Source organism: Taudactylus pleione, unplaced genomic scaffold (assembly GCF_031769625.1).
Source record: "Taudactylus pleione unplaced genomic scaffold, aTauple2 ptg000095l, whole genome shotgun sequence".
Classification (NCBI taxonomy): Eukaryota; Metazoa; Chordata; class Amphibia; order Anura; family Myobatrachidae; genus Taudactylus; species Taudactylus pleione.
This window is the reverse complement of record NW_028284497.1, coordinates 17834170-17857798: the sequence shown is the minus strand read 5'-3', so window position 1 is coordinate 17857798 and position 23629 is coordinate 17834170. Positions and strand designations below refer to the sequence as shown.

Sequence of the window (23629 nt, the reverse complement as noted above, 5' to 3'; positions counted from 1 at the left end):
GGAGGAGGATGGCTGAAGACCCAAGGAAGTGTAGGGTTTCTAGGCACCCAAGGCAAAACTTCTCCCTACAGACCCTGCTCCCCCCATCCCCCAATACACTCTTCCCAGCCAAATAAATTACATAAAACCTTACCCACATGCTGTTGAGCAGGGAAGTTACCTGCAAGGGATTTGCAATTCATAATATGCCACGCAGTAGTGCCCCCACTTCATAATATGCCAAGCAGCATGCCCACATTTCCTAATATGCCATGCACCAGTGCCCCAATTCATAATGCCACTCAGCAGTGTCCCAATACATAATTTGTAACACATCAGTGCCCTCTATACATGTTATGCCATACATCAGTGCTCCCAATATATGATTTGACACACATCAGTGCCCCAATGCATGATATGCCACACTACAGTGCCCCCAATAAATGATATGCCACACTACAGTGCTCCCAGTACATGATATGCCACACTACAGTGTCCCTAATACATAAATATGCTACGCAGCAGTGTCTCCAATTCATTAAGTATACAATAACTCATGTAAATACTTGTACTCATATTCACCTCAGACCAGGTTGATGAAGAGGCAGTCAGAGGCTGTAGAATCAGCAGGATCTCAACTGGAAGTGTGGCATCCAAGCCCAAGTGCCCAATATCTCAGTACAGGACGCGGAGTGGCACAAACCTCCTCCAATTCAAAGGGCACTCATCCACATCCAGAGTGCAGCATGGCGCTCTGAAAGGAGACATGGCGCATTCTTCCATCTACTAAAACAACCTAGTGTGAACACTGCACATCCTGTCTGTAAATCTATTAAATATTGTTGTATAGAACATCCAATGGCGGCAATTCAATTGTTTGTAGCTCCACTAGCTCCAATCTATACTACATGGGAGCTATTCAATTGTTTTGAGCGACCAGCCCCATGCTGGTCATGACGTCTGCATTCTCAAACGAGAATGCACGGGATTACCCGCACCTCAGGAAGGTGCCAGCAAAAATCAGTGATGATAAGTGCAGCCTCTGGGCTGGTCGTGCAAAACAATTGAATAGCTTTAGATGAGAGCTAAACTCCAACAAACTGAATCACCCCCAATATGTCCATTCACCTCCACCCCCCATTTACCCCCAGCAACACATTCACCCATCCTAGCAGCACCCATTAACCAATTTCCCCCACACAGTGGGCCTGATTCAGAGATGGGCAGTAGTGCAATCGCAGCTGCGATTTGGTACGCAGCTGTAAAAATATGCTAATATTTACAAAGCGTACCCAAGCATAAGGTCGCCCACCGCTGCCTTCTCATGTGCGTACGATGTTGCCTACCTGTGCAAATATTGGTAACTTCAATGCACATTCAGCGGCCATGGAGCCCTTGCGGAAGATCTGACCATCCGCAGGCTCGGCAGCTCTCCTAACACACAGAGGCCTCTCGTGCGGTGTAGAAGATCGCAGGGGATTGCAAGTGCTCCCCTCATACAGCAGCCATTATTACTCACTTAGCACCTATTAGCTCTGCCCTACCCACCACTCATTATCCCATTCATTGATCAATTTCCACAACCCAGTGCCCATTAACACATTCACCCACCAAATACACACACACATATACATACACCAGACATACACTCATATACATACACCACACACATATACATACACACACACACACATACATATACACAGTCACACACAACATATACATATACACACACACACATAAACACACACATCAATAATCGGTTCTCCTCACCATGATGCCTTTAAAGAAATTAGGGATGGCCATCAGCGATTCATAATCATCGATGGTTTATGGCTGATGTTGAATGTTTTTGCCTTTGATGTGTGAGAACCAGATGGTTTCACTCCATTGATATCTACGCATAACCAAATAGGTTTTTAAAACAAGCTGTCAGGACTGAGAGCATAGCATCTCCCCCTGGCACCCGCGAAACCCCGTCCCCAGGTTCTGCTTGGAGAAGCACAGGAGGGTAGAGGGCCTTGCTCGTGAGAGCTTACATTCTAATGGGGAGGGGCACACTCCACCTTGCTGCTCCCATCAGCTCCTGCCAACCTTGGGTCCTCCGCAAATACTGCCATGTACTTTGGCAGAAATGTCTGTGCACCAGAGCAAGTGAAGTGGATTGTGCTTAGCACTATGACTGCTTTGTGTTTTGTAAATTAAGTCAATTGCCTCCATCTATGAAACTTAGGAGGCTTATTTACACTATTCTCCAGTTTATTAACTACACATGTTTTGCAGTTAGTTCTGATCCCTTTATATGTATCTTATGTGGGTCTATGTTTCTGATTTAGGAAGAGATGTACCTAATCCATCCAGATACACTGCCAAGTCCTTTGTAAAACTGCTAATTCAATTTTTTCTAGAAAGTTGTGTACATTTAGAAAGAAATATGGCCTTTTTGTAAGTCTGGTTTTATTTTCTTCTTTATTTTCTTATGAATTCCAATATAATATAGTCATATCTAGGCAAGAGACACAATTACAACAATATTACATTGTGTAATTCTTACACAGCATGACTAAAGGTCCCCATACATCAGCAATTGTGCATTGTGTATAAAAATCTTTCCCTTTTTCAATCGATCGTGGCAATTCTGCAATCGATTGAAAAAGGAAAAGATTTTTATACACAATCGATTGCCAATTGCACAATTGCTGCAATGAATTGCTGATGTATGGGGGCCTTTACAGAGAAAACTGCGCATTCAACATAGTAAATTAGTTGTTCATGAAGAATGTATTCCCACTCTAAATGAAAAGTGGTGGTGTTACCGATAGCAGCCAATCAGCTACTAGCTATCATTTCTCTATTACATCCTAGAAAATGATAGACATGATCTGATTGGTTGCTATGGGCAACACCACCACTTTTTATTTTTAGAAGCGTTAGTAAATCTATGCCTAAGGATTAGCAGTGGTTCCTACCTTTATCTCCTGGAGGGGTCTGGTCACTGGTGCCCACTGCCGCAACTATCTGAAATATGCGTATGTGCGAGATTGTGACCCAAAGCATACACCCAAATCAACAAGCAGGCTTCTAGGGTCTACATTGCCTACAGCCCCTAGAAGCCAGATAGAGCTGACATTATAGAAGGGAAGTGGCTTTCCATTGGTAGCCCTCCCTGCTAATAATTGCAGTCCGGGCTGGCAGTCCATGGGGAGAAAACACCACATCTGGGACTGCCTATCTGGCTTAGCATGGAGGGCTTCCAATGGAAAGCCACCGCCAATGCTACGCAGTCCCTGCTTTTGCAATGTAGGCGCAGCAAATTTTACACAGGCTACTGAATGGACTTTGGCAGAATGGTGGATTACTCACTGCAATGGGATTTGGCCACAGTGAGTCTGATTATGCACAAAAACAAGTCCAGATATTTAAATCCTCAGGTGGATTATTAATCATATATAATTATACTGTATGCTTTTGTCAGGGAGCACATGGCTTTATACCTGGGCTAAAATTTACACTAAATGAAAAATGACAGATATCAGTAATTATCCAAACACTTCAACTATGTCCCCCTACTCCTTCTAGGTGCAAATTATGCACAATGCCCAAAATAAGTGCAATTCAATTCAGCCCAATTTTCTCTCACTTTCAGGGAATATAAGAAAACATAGAGGCTAAAATGAGCAATATACTGGGAGAATAACAGAAGAACAATGATTAGGACAGGGGGAACATGACATTAGGCCATGCTCAGCTGTGGCATTTTTCCTAGTGAAAGACATGACAGATGGGCAATGAATATACTCAATGTAAAACAAGGCACAATTGCCAGGACAAGTGATTCCCTTTGAGTTATAGAATCATACTTATTGTTTCTGACATGGAAGTATCATATTTTACTAAACATGTTTGTTTTGAAATATTCATTGTGTCAATGTAATGTCCCTTTACTAACCCGAGTTTCAGAGAATGTTACTGTATGATACAATACTAGCCGAGATTTTCTTGACAACATTTCCTGCACAACCTTTATTAAAATCTCAGAACCTTGATACAACAAAAATTGCACTTTGTGAGAAACAAAGGCATGAAATGAATTGACCTTTATATTTTAAAACACATAAATTGTACAATAAGCTGTATCCTAGGAGGATATTGTAAACGGTTAAATTACAAAGGCATTCTTCTGATCAAAACACTTCATTTATAAAAAAAGAAGGTATATAAAAGATGATAAAACATAAATTACATTTAAACGACTGTACATGATTTATTTTGCAAGAAGCAACAACCTAACAGCACCTGGCGTAATGCTGTTTCATTTCACTTTCAAACAAAATATTTATTTTTGTCCTAAAGAGCAGATTACATTACAAAGGTCTTCTGTTGTCATATCAGACACATATCTTTATAGCTGCTTCAGCAGTATCATATTTGTTTTTAAGCAGAGTTAAAAAAATGAAACTAAAATGGAAAATAAAAAAAACAGACCTTCAGTCTTCAAACCACAAGTCTACTTAGTGCACGATACATCTTGTATAGAGATCAATGGCATGTGGTGTAAATTAACCAAAACAAAGGACATTCTTTCCGTTCTCAAAAGTGGACCCATGCGACACATACTCCATCTTGTTACAGTTCATGTCTCTGTAGGTAATCACTAGCCGCTGTGGCACACCCTGTAGGATACGGTGCAGGGACAGTAAAAAAAAAAAATGGTTTACGTAGCAAGTCCAATACCTTGTCCGCTCTTTGTTCCCTAAATATTGGCATGAATGTTTACTAAATTTACAATCACAGTCTGGGTTACACAAGTTGTACTCTGGTACTAAGCAGTATGTTGCATAGCAACAGTACTTTACATTTAATTTCAAAAGTAGCGTACCTGTCTGTCCAATATCCTGTGTGTTGCTCTTGTCAACAACATGGAAGAGTAGTAAACTAGTGTACATGGCTCTAGCTTGAGCTTGGATTATGGCACCATGTGAATTATTTGATTCAGTTTTACTATTCAAGTCATGAAGAAGTCTTCCTTAGGGACAGAAGGTTTTAAGCTTCTGACTGAATATCTGTTTTGTCTAATGGAGATGTGTCATTATCGCCTAGCAATTCCGTCTCTGGCACAGATCCATCTTCTTCCACTTGAATACGGTTTTGTGACAGGTCTTCTGCTGTTAAATGTGCCTCATCACTCCCATCTGCAAGGAGGGCGACTCGGTCAGCCATGGAATTATTTGAGGGTGCTGTTGTTACGTATCCGGTGCTGGTGGATCCGCTCCCGCTATGATGAGACCCAGGCTTTTGGATGATTTGTGGTGGCATTTGCTGAGGAGCCATTTGCATTGGTATTTGGACAGGGTAAAAATAAGCAGCCATCTGTTGATAGCCATTGACTGGAATGTAAAGCTGAGGAGGTGGCACCATGGGTCTAATCTGTCCTTTCATTGGTAAAAACTGTGGCTGTGGAAATGGCCTTCCTTTGGGCTTAAGTTCAACATACCTGGCATTGCTGACATTGCTAACTGGGCTCGTACTAAGTGAACTTGTCTGTGTGGTATTACTTGCTCCAGATGTTTGGGCAGAACTATTGTAGTTAGACATGTTTTCCCATGTTCTTAATCTTGTGTGAATGTCCTTAAATCTAGGTCTCCTAGCAGGAAACTCATTCCAGCATTCGAGTATGAGGGAATATATCCAGGCTGGGCATTCATCTGGACAGAGTAGCACCTGTCGGTTCCTTATCATTTCAATGACATCTTGGTTAGAATACCCACAGTATGGCTGTAGACCATAGCTGAAGATTTCCCACAATACTACTCCATAGGACCAGATATCAGAATCAATGGTGCACTTGCCATATGCGATCGCTTCTGGGGACATCCATCTTATCGGGAGCATTGAATTCCCCAATAGTTTATAATAATCAGCAGAGTACACTTCTCGGAACAGACCAAGATCAGAAATCTTAACAGCCAATTTATCGAAGACTAAAATATTTCTGGCTGCCAAATCTTTGTGCACCACATGGTGACTAGAAAGGTACTCCATTCCTGCAGCTATTTGAGTCACAATATGGAGGAAATCAGCTGGTTCCAAAGTGGACTTCACAGTCTTGTCATCATCTGTGCTCCCAACATCAGAGTGTGGGGATCTCATGACTAGGAACTCATGGAGATCACTAAGTGGGGAGTAGCTAAATATCATGCTCATGGGCTGCTCCTTGGTTACAGTACCAAAAAGGCAAACAATGTTCGGATGTTGCAGCCTGGACCTCATTGTGGCTTCATGCTTAAATTCTTCTCGAAGAGCCACTTCAACTTTGTCTTTCAGTGTCTTTATAGCAACAGTCTGCGTTTGTTCCCCAGGGGCAGTACCAAATAGATGTCCCTTATACACTTTTCCAAAACGATCTTCTCCCAGCTCCTCCATAAACCTCACGGTAGAGAGGTTTATCTCTTTCACTTTGACCTAACAATAAAAACAAAAAACACATTATAAAAGAGTTCATGTAAATAGTCAAAAGTCATCGTAATTGGTGTAAATTATATATATGTTTTTATTACATAACATTATATATATCATAAATATTACATGTAAGAAGCGGCATATGGATTCAATAAACATACCTCACACAATGTGACAATACATTGAAACGTTTGATTTATCCTGCTGTCAGTGTGTTTATTGAATCTGTGTGCTGCCTCTTTGTGTAATATTAGGCAACAAGTGAACACTCAGTTCTTGAAGTTGATGTGTTGGAAGCATTAAAACTGTAAGGATCTGAGTGACTCTGACAAGGGCCAAATTGTGATGGCTAGATTACTGGGTCAGAGCATCTCCAAAACAACAGGTCTTTTAGGGTTTTCCCGGTACGCAGCGATTAGCACCACCAAAAGAAGCCCAAGGAAGGACAACCGCTCAATGATGCGCGTGGGAGGCAAAGACTAGCTTGTCGTTTCCAATCTCACAGACAAGCTACTGTAGCACAAATTGCTGAAAAAGTTAATGCTGGCTATGATAGAAAGGTGTCAGAACACACCGTGCATTGCAGCTTGCTGTGCAGCTGCAGAGTGGTCAAAGTGCCCATGCTAACTCCTGTCCACTGCCTAAAGCATCTACAATGGGCACATGAGCCTCAGAACTTGACCATGGAGCAAAAGAAGAAGGTGGCCGTTTACTTTTACATCATGTGCACAGTCGGGTGCATGTGTGTCGTTTACCTGGAGAAGACATGGCACCAGAATGCAGTATGGAAGAAGGCAAGCCGGCGGAGGCAGTGTTATAATCTGGGTAATGTTCTGTTGGAAGACCTTGGGTCCCCCCATTCACGTGGATGTTAGTTTGAAACGTACCACCTATCTAAACATTGTGACAGACCAAGTACATTCCTTCATTGCAACAGTATTTCCTGATTACAGTGACCAATTTCAGCAGGATAATGCGCACTGCCACACTGCAAAAAATGGTTTAGGAATGGTTTGAGGAACATTATAAAGAGTTCAAGGTGTTGACTTGGCTCCAAATTCCCCATATCTTAATCTGACGGGCCATATGTGGGATGTGCTGGAAACACATGTCCGAGCCATGGAGGCCCCACCTCGCAATTTAAATAGACATAAAGTAACATCTTGGTGCCAGGTACCACATTTCATCTTCAGAGGTCATGTGGAGTCTATGCCTCGACAGATGAGAACAGTTCTGGTGGCACAATATTAGGCTGGTTGTTTTGTTATTACTGATCTTGACTAAAAAATTGTGTGTAGCAATATCACATTATTACCCCTGATGTAACACACTACATGATACACCATTTGTACACACTGTATTCCATGATATGCTCATGCACGTATTTATGTAAATTTTGTTACCTAGGTTACACACTACACAATCCCGCCCACTATCCTGCGGCTGATACCGGGATGTGAGTGTCATCGGGACAGCGTCACACGCCGGGCGGCATCACGTGCCTGAGGACGCGCTGGCCACACGCTGATGACGTCATCCACCCGAAGACAGGCAGGAGGGGCGGACGCAGCACATCACTACTCGAGTAGAGTCCTATAAAGGTATGTACACCGTTATATTTCTGTGTTCTTCACAAAAGTCTTCACTGACTGAAACGTCGAATCACCTACACTGCTGTGTTCTGAGTCTTCATTTGGAGGTCCCGTGACTGCCGCTGTCTCCTTTCCTTTGTACATCAGGTTCCTACCTCTGAGGGCACCAGGGCAAGTATCCATTTATATTGTGGAGTGCCGGCTTAAATTGACTGTATATATATATATATATATATATATATATATGTATATATATATATATATATATACACACTGTATACACATATACATACATAAATGTGTATATGTGCCTACTAGGTGTAGTATTTTAGAAAAGGTAATTGTATGCAAAATCTAAATGGTGCAATATAAATAAAGGTGTGCTGATAGTTGTACACAATGCCGCTGTTATTGCACATTAAGCGATGTGCTGGGAGTACTGGCTAAAAACACAGGTGTCACATCCTGCACCTGCGATCCCATTCGCTGAAAACATGGCTCTGGCGTCTCAGTTACGGTGACCAGTTATGGCCATAGACTGAAGGAGTCAATGTTTGCATGATCTGTGTCAGATTCTGTGTATGTGTGCTCAGTTGCGGACAGCCGTGATGGCATCCGGTGGGAATCTCAGTACAAGATCTGACCGCTGTTCAATTAGCATATTTACGCAAATCCTCAATTAAAAAAAGAAATGGCAGCTGTGGCAGAAATAGCGTACAGCTCTGTGTCAGGCCCTATATATGTTATCTTATTGATGGGACCACAAATGCCAGGAAACAGCAATATAGTACATACAATACTGCTTAGACCACACAGCTGATCACTGGGGCCGGCTCACGGCTAAGCTCTGCCTTTTAGAGCAGGTGTCGGGGAAGCGGGGGAAACCCTGGATAACCCTGGATAACGCTTCCCCCGGTATTGTTTCACAATTTATTTTTAGTAACTTTGGCCAGATCACATTTCCCATTACAACTATGGGAAATCCGATCTTCTTACTAAAAATAAGTGATAATTAGGGCTTGGAGTAGAATTTTAATGGGCAAAGCAGAGCCCCAGTGATCAGCTGTGTGGTCTAAACAGACCACATGCTGATCACACATACATAGTATATTTATTTATTTATATATATATAATCAGAAAATGGTAAATGAGCTGAACATGCCATAAGAACACTGAGTGGCTACATAGTTACACAATAACTGCCATCCACCGTTATTAGTAGTGGAAAACTACCTGTTGCTTGTGTTGATTCATAAGAGGCATCTCCATGTCCTGGCTGGGGGAGGCCATTAGCTGACGTCGCTGAGGGGTGGCGCCTGATGCTCTCTGTTTATTACGGCACATGCAGACTAGGAAGAAGAGGCAAGCGATGACCAATGGAATTGCAATGCTGGGTACCAATATGTACAGGATTTCCATCTTTGTGTTTTCTCTGCTCCCTTGTAACAAAGAAATATGAGTTACGGTGATGACGTGCCACAATATGTCTACAAATTATGACATTTATAGAACAAACATGTGTAATAGTGTTATCTGGCTGTATACCAGTATATACAGGCTTGTGACCATTAGTTTATGATGTATAGAGAGACATTATAAAAGCTTTAAGTTCAAAACATGATGCTGTAGACAAAAAAGAAGGATATAAATCATGGCAGTGAAACAAATGATCATGCTGTGCTTGTGATAAGAACTAGAATGCTGGTTAGGTTGAGCATATATTATCCTTTATTTAAATTGTTATTAATGAGAGGAGAAAGCCTGATTCTGAGGTGCATGTAATACAATTGCAACTCCAGACGCCTACTGCTATCATAAGTCCTATGCAACTATACGCCCGTATTTCCATTGGTACGCAACCCTCATCACTAGTAATGGCACTTAGACCAAAAAGGGCTTGCAAGATCCATATCCACATCTACATGAACGCTTTCTTACGTCCAAGCGACCAGTTGCTACTCAGTAACCTATTCAGCCATCAGTGAGAAACGACTGCGAGATGTACAAAAAGCTTGCAGCTGCTGTAAGATACGTATGTCGACTGTGGTGCATGCGCAGTTTGGTAAATTGCAAGATGCATCCAAATTCGGACTTGCATGCAACTCAGAATCTGTGTGTATGTCATACAAGCACTTTGTCGTTCAGAAGTAACACTTTGTAATAAGGGATGCTACATTACCCTTATTTTCAGCACATAAGATGCGTACACACGGGACGATTTTCTCCCCAAATGAAAATCGTCCTGTGTGTCCCCGGCAGGGGTGTGCTCCGTGTCGTTAACAACACTGAGCACAACACTGAACAAAATCAGTAACGATTTCGTTCAGTGCCGGGCTCCCTCCCTCATCCCCGAACATGTCCAACCTGACAATATTGTCATGTGGGACAGGAAGTTCGGACGATGAACGAAAACTATAAACAACAAACGGGAGCACGCTTTTGTGATTTTCGTTCATCGTTATACCTCTCAAACTGAATGATTTTTTGAACGATTTGTCGTTAACGACATCATTAATGACAAATCATTAAAAAAAACGTCCCGTATGTACGCACCATAACACAGAATTTCATAATGAACCATAACATTTTTATTTAATAAGGATTGTCTAAATAATTATAATGATTTCTGGTTTAATCTTAGTTGTTGTATTTGTAAGAGAACAAACATTTATTCCTAATAATATTTCAATTAGTGTACTGTTTACCAAGCTGACAATAGAGAATAAGTGTTATTTACTAAAAATAAATAGTACAAAAGCAGGCAAAACTGATAAAGATATAGCACATACACCAAATAGAATTTATGCACAGAAGGGACTAGGGGAATGATTCCGAGATTTACGCTATGCCAATATTTACGGAGATTGAGCTATTGTTAGCCATTGCACATGTGTGAAAGCCGCACTGCAGACAAGCAGTGATTGCTTTGCGAATACGATCGTACAGAGGATTCACTCACAAAGTGAGTGACAAGTAGTCAGCGTTTGGGGGAAGTAACAGGAGGTGGTTCTAAAAATGCAGGCGGGTCTGACCGTTCAGACGCTATTTCATGTGCATTTCAAATTAGCCATTGTGATCTCCTTCGCAGCATAAGGGCTCTCAGCGTGTCAGGAGAGACGCAGTGTTTGACTTTACTCAGAAGCTGCATGGCTGCCCCAATGTTTACGCTGCTGCACGTTGTCGGACAGATGTAAGAAGGTAGCAGTGGGCGTCCCTATGCTCGGGTGAGCTTTGGAGTCAATAGCATATTTTTGAAATTGTGGCCCGTGAGAGATCGCAGCTGTGATTGCATAAGTGTAAATCTCTGAATCAGGCCCCATATTCAGATCACTATTTACCGCCCTTTTAAGAGAAAATACAGTTATTTATTAAAATTTTTCTATCTAAATATCCAAATATTTGATCATGTTGATACATACGGCAAGCAGGCACTTCACACAGCTCTACCCGCACGTTCTTGTTAAGTGTGAAACACCAGGGACCTTCCATCTGGCCTCCAGGGTTGCGACAGTACGCATGCCCTCCACCAATTTCTGGATAGTCAGCAGAGGACAGCTGGTGGCTGTGTGGAAACTGGCTGTTCCATGGTTGACATTGGTGCCCAGACTTGGTGACACTGACCGACCCTCGGTAATCAACCCCAGAGCCATTGTAGCATTGTTGATCTAAAGGGAGAAAAGAAGATTAATAACTGGCAGTAGTGTAGAGTCAGCACCCCATCCCACATAAATACTCACTGCTGCTGTCTGCTGAGTTGGGACAACCATGAAATGGCCCCTCTGTAGGACCGCTGCACAGGATTGGGTGATGTTTTGAAAACTACCATATTTTATTCTGCATTTGCAGCTAGGTTTAGCTCTGGTTTCTGTCCTAACTCCTAACCCTGCACATCTGGTGTGAGTGTCACAGCTTTTACACACACTAAACAAGAGCGCTAACCACATAACAGAAATAGACAATGTTATACATCAGCCAAGCTGTCTTTGAAGAGTATTTACAAACAACATACAGATATGTGCCTCCCGCTGTAATATGATCTCATACTAATCAGTGAAAATATTCCTAGGTGGGCCTCACTGACAGACACCAGAGCATCCTGGGAGAGGGCACATCCATGGAGACTCTCATTACACCTATGACCTTGCACCCATGCATAGCATGAGCACACGGGGCAGATGGGAACCAGGCTGCAGATCTTTACTGTTCTTAAGATGGGCTCTTTGTAATCAAAGAAAGATGTCTGACAGCCACACACGCAGAGCTGCAAACTGCTAAGAAAAACAACTTACATCTGTTCATTCTCTCCATCGGGATTCCGATTCTCATGCAGTTTATAGCATCAGGGCTCTCAGGCAGGGGAAGCTCCTCGCAGTTGGGGAGGTGAAGCTGCATCAGTATGAGGGGGTTGGAACGAGCAATGTTGTATTCCTGATGGCACAAGTCGTTTTCAAGCACTTCGCATTCATCCCGACACAGTTCTCTGGGCTTTGGGGTACGGGAGTGGTCATCGCACAGCGGGAACACAAAATGGCAGAAAGATGGGATAGCAAACTGGGAGCACTGGTCAGAGAGGTGGGTGGATGTACCAATCATGGTGAATGCCGCTGGAATAAGAAAACAAAATGGCTTTATATCATCTTGTAAAATCCATGTTTCTGCATTGGCTCAGTGGTTAAGTGCTTGGACAGGATACTTTGTTTAAAATGTATTTGTACATTACTAGAAAACAAGCAAACTGGATAATAATCAGCTAGAACAAAGAATACCATGACCGTTCATGCCTCCGTTTTTCTAACTATCCCCCTGTTACCACCCCCAAATGCTGACTGCCTGTCACTCACTTTGCAAGTGGTTCCACTATACAGCACAGATGGTGTAATGGTAGCATTACTGCCTCACAGCACTGAGGTCGTTGGTTCAATACCCACTACGGCCCTAACTGTGTGGAGTTTGTATATTCTCCCTGTGCTTGCGTGGGTTTCCTCCGGGTACTCCGGTTTCCTCCCACACTCCAAAAATATACTGGTAGGTTAATTGGCTCCTAACAAAAATTACCCCTAGTGTGTGTATGTGTGCACATGTGATAAGGAATATAGATTGTAAGCTCCATTGGGGCAGGGACTGATGTGAATGGCCAAATATTCTCTGTAAAAGCGCTGCGGAATATGTGTGCGCTATATAAATAACTGGTAATAATAATATACAAGCGTATTTGTAATACAATCAATGTGCAACCGAACTGCGGCTTTCGTATCATTGCAAACAATCGCTCGGTATATAATCGCTCGTATATATATAACGCCTTAAATGGCCAGTTTTCACCATCCCTTCTTTGTGACTAGTGTGACCAATCCGGGATCGGTGGGATCCCAGGATTTAAGGCCAAAATTGCCAGGATTCGAATCCCGGGATTGGAGCCTCCAATCCCAGGATTCGCGGGATTAAGATTTGCATAGTATTATAGTATTTTTTGGCAGTCAAGGTCGGCAGTGTCTGAGGCTGAGCCGAGTGCTATTGCTAAGCAGCGCTGCTCAGCCCCCAAAAATACTATAATACTATGCAAATCTTAATCCCCGGGCCGGCCAGTGAGTGTTTTTTTTTTTTTTAATTCTGAACAGGAAAGGGGGGGACCGGTTAAATTTAAATGCAATTGAATTATGGGATACCGGAATTTACATTTTTTTCAATCCCGAATACCGGGATTGAAAAAAATGGTCCAGGATTGGCCTCTCTACCTGTGACACCAAGGGAAAATATGGTGCACTGCTGGCCAAAGTCAGTTCTTGCATTATACAAACAAAATGCAGACAGTGCATTTAAGTGTTCAGTACTGTACTCTTTATATAAAATCCTATCATAGTACACATTATTGGGTTTGCCCATCTTTTTGAACAGGTAAAGGAAGAATAAAAAAGAGTTGGCTGCAGAATACATTGCTTGAAAAAGGGAATTTATTGACCCAAGTCAGTGACTCTGACAATGCATCTAGCGTTCCAGATATTTTGAAGACGCTCAGTTCCATCATTGGACAGTGGGTTAGACGACTCAGAGCTGAAGGCACACCTGTTTGCGGAGCGTATCTTCTGTGAATTTGCACTGCACATGTTCCAGTAATGGCTGCACACAAATAAGCCAATGCAAAGTTGGACGCATTTCAATCTCAATTACACTGATCACCAAAGAGACTGTACTGTACTGTTTAGGATTCTCACATAAGCAAAGTTCAGTGAGGGCGTGTGTACAAATGTATCCCATCCAGATTTGGATGTAAGTGACTATACGCCTATTTGGAGGTATAGGTTTTGCATCTAGCATAGGGCAGCTGTAAGTGGCCTTGTATTTCACCAATATATTATGAATTTATGTATCTAATAATGCTCTTCAGACATAGACATAGTCATTAATTTTTCAAAATTACTATATAAAATTATTGAAAACAAAAATAATAAAAAAAAATGCTTTTTAATGTAGCAAGCTAAATAACTACATACAAATTTAAGACATGTTTAATAACACTTTCAAGACAGAAGAGGTAAACTGCCATGAAACGTATTGTAATGTTAAGGTTCTAACATTAGAGGGCGCCAAACATTAGTGTTAGAAAAATGCTTTGTACAAAGCATGGCAAATTACCAATCTTCTTAACTTACAAAATTCCCTAAAAAGAAAGGACTCAAAGCTTACTGAAAGAAAACAAACAATTGTTATCCTGTGGAACTTAACCCTTACACTGCCTCTACGCACAGGAATATATATGGCTTTTGTCAGGAAAATATTTATATTAAACATGACAACAAAAATGACCACTCTACTGATTTGTAATCCCTACCTGTAATTCGGTTTTCAATTTCCCCCTGCATCTGGAGGGAATCCACGTAAATGCTTCTGTTTCCAATAAATCTGGCGCAAGCAATGCCCCTGTAGGGCTGACAAAACCCATCTTCCTGATAGTCATCCCTAGAGGGAGAGAGAAAACATCAGTTACAGCATTCTTTTAGCAAGGCTGCAGATGTGTATTTGTCAGACAGCTCTAGCTATGTATAATGTACGTATGTATGTATACACAGGACATGGATCATAGCAACTTCCCCGGAGGTGCAACCTTTACATAAATAATGTTGCAAATACTCTCTCTCTCTCTATATATATATATATATATATATATATATATATATATATATATATATATATATATATATATATATATATATATATATATATACATATACACACACTATATATATATATATATATATATATACATATATACACACATACATACATACACACACATCTGGTACTGGCTACATGCTTGGAGATTTAGGAAGAGGTCAAGAAATTTTAGGAAATTGCTTTCAAAAACATTTCTACAAAGTGAAATTTCAATTATCAAATAAAAAAAATGTAAATTAAATAATTGTTTCAACTATAAGTATATCTTTTTTAAAGTGACAATAATTTTAAAGGCTAAACAATGCTGGTTTAGCCTTTAATATGATTGCCACTTTAAAAATATGGGGAGACTCGCCAGGGCGTTTCAAGAGAAGAGGGGTCCGTGTGCAGTCTCCGTCCCGGGCCCCCTCCTCTCAGTCTGGTGGCCAGCAGCACACTGAGCGCAGCGCCGCACGGATAAACTCTGGGCACTAGAGTGTGCCCAGATAAACTCTGGGCACTAGAGTGTGCCCAGAGTGCGCAGATCACCGGTAAAGTGGCAGCAGCAGCCATTTTCCCTGTGTTTTCCATGCTGCTCATGCACAAAACGCCGGGAAAATGACCACGGCAGCCATTTTCCAGTTGTTTCTTACAGCGGTGACACCGGCGCCGACGTGGGACTCTGGAGTGATAAGTATAATATGAGTGCAGGGTGTACGATGCGGTGCGCCCCCGGGACCCAGCGGCCCGTGCACCCATTATAAATACGCCCCTGAGACTCGCATAAATCACGGCAGCGTTGGAAGTTTGCAAGCTATTACATTGCACTCTTAGAATCAGTTTTAAACACCAGAAGAATAACCTTTCCTAAGATTAACAGCACAAGTAATTTATTAGACGTGGCAGAACCACATTCAGCATTTATAGCAAAGAAAAGATGTACAGTGTAAGTTTCATAGAGTCTCTTTGTACATTGAGCTTTATAGGTTGAATTGTGCCAATACAGACTATGATATTGTGAAAAAAACAAAACTGAGAGGATCATTATCAAGCATGGCAGAAAATGCATTTGATAAATGACCAATTGCCCCTATCAACTTGTGTGTGTGTGTGTGTGGGGGGGGGGGGGGGGGATGTTGCAAACCTTGGAGAGATATAAAGCTGAGAGAGATAAAGTACCAATCAATCAGCTTCTAACAGTCATTTTACAAGCTGTATTTGAAAAATGACAGAAGCTGATTGGTTGGTCCTCTCTCTCCAAGGCTTGATACATCTCCCCCAGAGTGTGACGTACTCTTCTGACTATACTAACCATCTACAATGAAGCTCAACGTGATCTGAGGGACCAAACCACTTGATATCATAAGATTTGTGCACTCACATGTTTACTCATGTGGGGCGAGTTTAGAAGATGTCACCAATAAAACTAGGTACATAAAATACATCTAGCAGCTCAACAGGAACTTCCTCCAAGTCACCAATAAGAACACATTAAATCTTTCTCATAAATTACCACTCTACATGCTTTAGCATTATTAAATGAACTATAGCCGAGAAATGTAAAGAAAACAGAAGTAGAATGCAGCTTCTTGTAAGATTCTCACTTTCTGTCTCTATAGACTCAATAACAAATATCTTAATTGATACTTTGCTACTAATTTAAAAAAAATATTTTCTTTATTAACTACCCATATGGTCATATAAATATGATCATGTAAGTTTATGGTGTATTTGTCAACCCTAGAAGTGTACTGTAAATCAACCAATATATTTATCCTTGTTAGGTGATGTCCAACCTTGGTTGTTAGGCACACACCTAGCAGACATCTGTAGATGATGGTTGCTCATACACACTGAACAACCATCACCATCTTTTATCTGTCCGCGGGTCCCGCTGGCCGGGGGTCGCGGCATGACCCCCTCCCTGTTGCTGCCGCTGCAAGTGTATGGGTGGTTGGCTGATCGCTCGTACACCCAGTGCGATGGACAAATATATCTGCAGCAGAGCCGACGCGATATGTCTGAATGGGATTGATATGATTTACCGCCGGCCCGGCAGAGGTGAAGATCCCAACTGTGCTAAAGGCAAGTATAAACTGACCTAACCCCCCCCCCCAACCCTCCCTTAGGTGCCTGACCCATCCCCCCTCTAAGTGCCGAAACCTAATTCTCCAGGGGGGGGGGGTGCCTAACCTAACCCTAACCTCCCCCCAGGGGTGCCTAACCCTAACCCCCCCTTCCCCTAGCCTAACCCTCCCGGGGGGGTGCCTAACCCTAACCCCCCCTTCTCCTAGTCTAACCCTCCCGGGGGGCTGCCTAACCCTAAGTCCCCCCCAGGAGCCCCTAACCTAACCCTCCCCCCCCTGTCCGTGCCTGGCTTACCTTTGATCAGGATGCCGGGCTCCCGGCATAGGTAAAATGACAGGCGTCGGGATTTCGACGCCTGTCATTAGACCCTTGCCGGGATTAGACAGTCGGGATGCTGACGGGGGGATTTAGACCATCGGCATTCCAACTGCATACCGTCTGAATGACGTTGTTCACAGACATATCGCTAGTACACACTGGCCGACAGGCGCACAATATTTTGGCCGATAAATTAATCGCCCAATATATCTGCCATTGTGTACCCAGCATTAGGCTGCTGCCTCGTAGCTAAATAGGTTAACAAAGGATAGAAGAAAGGTGATAACAATTGTTGACCTTTTCATTGCTCTTATTATGATCACCCATCCTAGGCCCTGAAAGGCTCCATGCTGGGATCTCAGAAGTCCTCAGTAGTTGAGGAATTTGCTCTAAATTCTAATACATTTCTGTAATGACTGTTATATATAGTATTTGTAAATTGTGCATTTTAGATGTGCTGGTCCTTTACACAGAGAAAAACAATGGTATGTATAGATACATTCCTGAGCAGGGATAACCAATTGATGGTCATTTATATTTCCCCCTATATATAAAGAAAATAATTTTGAGAAAAGTATATATAAAGTTATTTTTTTCTGCATGTGTATGTCTATCTATATATAAGGGGGGGCAGCAATATTATGTTTGATAGAGCCCCACCAGACCTGTGACCATAAACAGAGAACGCTAGTTATATGAGGAATGCTACTATGGACCTAGCCTTAGCATGCCAAATCCGCTGTCACACTGGTGGCAGGACTACCTGTATTTAATAAGAAAATAACAGTTAACATTTATTTTTCAAAGGGAAATGCCTATCTTACTTCAACAAAGGCTTTGCAATACTTTTATTTCACAATAAGGGATGCACTGAATCCAGGATTTGGTTTGGGAATTAACTAAATCCAGGGGTTTTAGGAAGACTTTGTTTTGCCTGAAACCTTTCAGTCTGGTTAAACAGATTCTGTTCCCATTGTTTCATTGTAAAAGAACCAGAGATATTGATTTCAGAGGCTAAAATTAGCAATCAACGTTTATGGGGCCCATACATCAGTAATCAGTTGCGGCAATTCCCAATTTTGCAAGTGATTGTGTAAAAAAATTGTCAATGTATGGGGTTCACCAATTACCGATTCCGAAAAGTGATCAGATTTCACCTACCAATCAGTGCTGTAGATTGCTAGTGTATGGAAAAAATCAGCCAATTTGCAGTATTATTATTATTATTATTATCGTTTATTTATATGGCGCCACAAGTGTTCCGCAGCGCCTTACACAGTACATAAACAAATAGATTGATTTACAGTGACTTACAGTACAGTACAGTACAATACAATACATTACAGGACATGGATAATATACATTGCTACATTCGCGACCATAACACCCAGATAAGCAACAAGTAGATGAAGGTAGAGTAAGGAGAAGCACAAGAGGGTAGAGGGCCCGGCTCATAGGAGCTTACATTCTAAGGGGGAAGGGCAGACAAACAGGGGTGAAACAGATGGGGTAGGCAGGGAGGAAGGAGTATGTAGCAGTAAGTTAAGATGAGAGCTGGAAGGCTTTGATGTAAAGGTGGGTCTTGAGAGCCCGTTTGAAGGATTGTAGAAAGGTGGAGAGTCTGATGGGAAGCGGGAGAGAGTTCCAAAGGTGGGGAGCAGCGCGGGCAAAATCTTGGGAGGCGGGAGTGGGAGGAAGTAATCAGTTGGCATGAGAGGCTTACTTAATGCATTCCTTTAAAAAAAAAAGTAAATATATATATTTATTATTAGTATTTTGCTAGTAAAATGGCCACTTTCATGATATGCACATCTGATCTTTGGATGAAAAATATCTGCAAATCACTGAAAACTATCGGCAATGTATGGGTGCATATTGTTGGATTGGAGATTTGTTAAATCGGGGAAAGAAAATGAAGAATCTGTGAATCATGTTTTGTGATTGCTGATGTATGGACCCCATTAGACCCTTCTTTCTTGATTTTAATAATTATTGTTTGGATTTGGTTAGGTTTTTACCCAAAGTCTTTCATAAAGGATTATGTATTTGTCTGAAATGTAAAAAGAGGATATCATTTAATCCTATTGAAACTATTTTTTTTGTGCATTTTTTCTCCTCTGGTAGAGAAGTAGTTAAAGTGTAATGCTTTTCATAGACTATAGTGTGCTGGGGTTGTGACTACATCAGTTATAGCACAGCTGCGAGTAGCCAAACACAAAGTACATCCTGGGGACATGCAAACATTCATTGAGACAAGGAATGCTAGATGGCCAAGGGGCATTCCACACACACTAATCACAGGTTGTTAACGTGCTCCAAACTCTATTTCCCCGTTAGCTGATCTTTTGTCAAAATTGATAGTTAATTAGCTATGGATGCATTAATTGTACATCATAAGGGCTCCTTCTAAAGAACTGACCTGGAGTTCTTTACATGGCTTGAAGTTTGCCGAGATGGGGTGGGGGTGGAACATGGAAAACAATTAGAATATGAAATTGTTTAATAAATAAAAATAATAGACAAGATTTTGAAAAGAAATGATAAACAAATGAAGTGTTGGAAGTAAGACATCTACAAGTAACTAGTCAATGTGAAACTGAACCAGCAACTTCTTTTGTAGGTCTTCTGAGAGTCTAATCCAAGATCTTCATTGTTAAAGCAAATGGACACACAAAAACATGTTTCTATGCCATACAAGACAGCACAGGGCATGCACACAAAAATGTGTTCTCCATTATAAAACGTAGTGCAAAGTGAGCGGACACGCTTTACTACAGAATTAACTGTGCTGAGAGTGTGGTTATTTGTTAAAATGAAATATAAATACTTTCAGCTGTTCGTAAAGGATATTGGGAAGGAGGGCAATAGTTGGACTTGATTTGTGATTCATAGCCCCACAGAAACGCTTAAAAGTTAACAATGGCTAGTAAATAAACCTCAAGTGGAGAAAAAAATAAATCAACGTTTCCATTTACTGGCATGTAAAATAGGCTCTTGGCTGCTTTCTAAGCATGCTTCCCAAATCAAGTATTGTGATTGGATGAACCGTCAGTCTATCCAATCAGGTGCATCCTTCGCCACCTTTACAATGTCACTATGCAGCTGCCACCCTGAAGGATTAGATCAATCTGCTATGCCAGCAGAGCTGATACTATGTAAACAGTGTGGCCAGCAAGAGACAGGTAACCTCACCTTTCTACTACCTAGATCGTTTGTATATAAGGGGAGACGATTATAGGTAGATATTGGGCCTGATTCAATAGTGCACACAATATTCCTGATTATTGGGAATCTGCGCTTGTGCAGAACGGGTCCTGCGTGATCGCAAGCAATCAATAAATCAAATGGATACAAAATGGCTATTTAAAAAAAACACACGAGATAGATATTGAAATAAAGAGTACAATATTTATGGCCTTTGTTATATCTACAGACCGAATGATAATGTGACCCCAGTAAAATACAGTATTATGCCCAGTACATACAATAAGCCCTGCTAATGCAGAACATTTTTTGTCTAACTTATACTCAACATTTCTAGAATAATAACGCAGAAATAAATCTTATTTATACGGTAAATGAAAGTTAGACTTACAGCTAGCTAAATAAAGCTGTCTTGCTATACATTTTCAGAGGAGGCAATTATTAGCACACCATTTGCTCTAATGATTTATGTCTTGGAGAGACAAGTGTGATTGTCCCAGAACTTCGTTTTTTCTCTGTCGAGAACACCACACATTTTTTTTTTAAATGTCTCAAATGGTAATAAGATTGTTTACAAAATAATTGTTGATTTATCTACTGCTTTTTGTCAAAAAATAAAAGGTTATATTAAATATGTGTCTACCCTAACTACTTGCAAACTGTAAATTCCATATGACACCAATAAATTCAGTTTGATAATACCTTAGTTTAGATTGCCACATCCCCCACACACATTATACAATTACACATAAGAGCCAGGGATACATTGTTGAAACAATGTTGCTGCATTACAAAAAAAAAAGAAGTTAATTTGTGTATGATCTAAAATGTTTAAAATTGATTATTAAACCACAAAATAACAGCAAAATGAATAACAACTAGATTATATACTATCAATTAGAGAAGTGTTTTTTTTTTTAAGATTTTATTTATAAGGTAGGCATCCTCTAGAACAAGTATGATTTACTAAGCAGTGAAGATGACAAAGGTATTTATTGAGGGGATGTAGTCAGCATCCTGGCGCACACAATGCTGGCGGTCAGAATCCCGATGGCTGCGATCCCAATGGTGAGTATTAGGGTAAGGGGTTAGGCACTAGGGAGAGGGTTAGGGTAAGGCTGTGGGAAAAGTGGGTTAGGGGTAGGGTTAGTTAGGAGAAGAGTAACAATACTTACCTGCATGTGTGACATTTCCAACCTTCGGGATTGCCCTGCTGGGATTCTGAGCGGTGGCGTTATCAGGGCCAGGATCGCATACAGAGCCCCTGCTGACTATGGCATGTAGACTGTGTAGAGAAGCCCAATATAACATGCTTTTTTTTAAACTAGTTTGCACAGATGGTAGGTTAGTGGCTTCTGACAAAATGATCTCCTGGACGGATGCAAATGATTATATATTCACTGTAAAGAGCTGCATAGTATGTGGGCGCTATACAAATATATGAGATGCCTTGGAACACTTAGATTAAAGCATAATTGCTAGCAATGATCGGCAAGCAAGTTGCAGTGTGGGGTGAGGACGATGGCGTAATGGTGGTCCTGCCGCCCCCCCTCCCCTCACTACTCAGTGCATTGATTACCGGCATTGAGAAGCAGGAGGCGAGATCTAGGAAGTGGGCAGCCGGCCTTCGGGAGACTTACCCACTTTTCCGGGCGTCCAGGAGAGCCACCCAAAATTCCAGGGCCTGACAGACATTTCAAGAGAGTAGGTAAGTATGGATTAAGGGTCTCATGACAGAAGAAGAGAGGAAAACCAGCTTTGGGCTGTGCTGCTCCATTTTATGCTTTGCATATGATCCCTAGGGTAGGTACTCCCAATGTTGCACCACAACCCAAAAGCTGGTTTTCCCTTGTTATGATATGAGACAGTTTCTGGGTATGTTGCACTAAGTTGTACACTCCTGTGCATGATGTGTTTCTGAGGCAATAAAGTGTGTTTTGTAGGTGGCTGGGTTTTAGGTGGCTTGGGACATTCCTTTGTCTGATGCTCTACCACAATTATGGAATGATTTCTCTTAATTGTGAGACGTTGCAGAGCTTTTTCATCAATCAAAAGACCACGTTATTATACCTTACCTTGGAAGTAGCAGTAAAAATTGCCATCAGTGGGACGTCATTTACTAAAAAAGCATAACGTAACTTATAACTCAGCAGTATATGAAATCACAAACTTAATAACTACCATACTTAAAAAGTCAATGCTGAGAGCCACTTTATATCATGGCTAATATTATGGAATAACAGATGAAGACACCAGAGAAAGATCAAATTAATGGAGAAACAGGTCCAAACGTTCAAACCCTAATCCCAAAACCATTTTCATGTAGTTTTGGGATACAGTGTATTGGATTAATGATATTGCTATCCTAGGGTTCAGCAACATCTGCAGTGAATCTCTTCATGTTACATACTCATCTATCTTTTAAAAGCATTATTCCATATATGACATTTACCAAATTTTTTTTACCACTAAGCAGAAAGTGATTGTCTGTATTTTTATGGCTTGTGTAGTCTTGTCTGTGTATATTTCATTAATATATGGTGGCAAGCCATCTTCACTAATTTATAGGACAACATGGTATTCATTTATGATCTTGATATCCTGTTTTACATAAAACCTATATGTCACATAAAGAAAATTGCTCCCTAGTGAATTTTATATTTTAAATAAACGCTCTATATTTCATGTGTATAGGCTGTGGTCTTACTTTATGACAGCAGGACAAGTGGTATTGCTTGTTCGGCGTCACTACCAACCACCACTGGTACAGACTACGGATCATGCTCCTGTTTTATTTTGTCTGAAAACTTGGGGTTCTTGAGCACCCTTGCACATAG

General features: G+C 41.3%; 1 protein-coding gene across 1 annotated transcript in view; it reads right to left on the bottom strand.

The window, feature by feature from the left end:
- Positions 1-3610: 3610 nt before the first annotated feature.
- ROR2 (ROR family WNT receptor 2) overlaps positions 3611-23629 on the bottom strand; it is a 183798-nt gene continuing 163779 nt past the window's right edge. Inside the window, exons 5-9 of the mRNA XM_088470041.1 lie at positions 14860-14987; positions 12320-12634; positions 11450-11695; positions 9264-9469; positions 3611-6441 (exon numbers count right to left, since the gene is read on the bottom strand). Of these exons, the coding sequence (XP_088326167.1) occupies positions 5023-6441; positions 9264-9469; positions 11450-11695; positions 12320-12634; positions 14860-14987 (2314 nt within the window). The 3' untranslated portion in view covers positions 3611-5022. The remainder of the gene's footprint in view (positions 6442-9263; positions 9470-11449; positions 11696-12319; positions 12635-14859; positions 14988-23629) is intronic.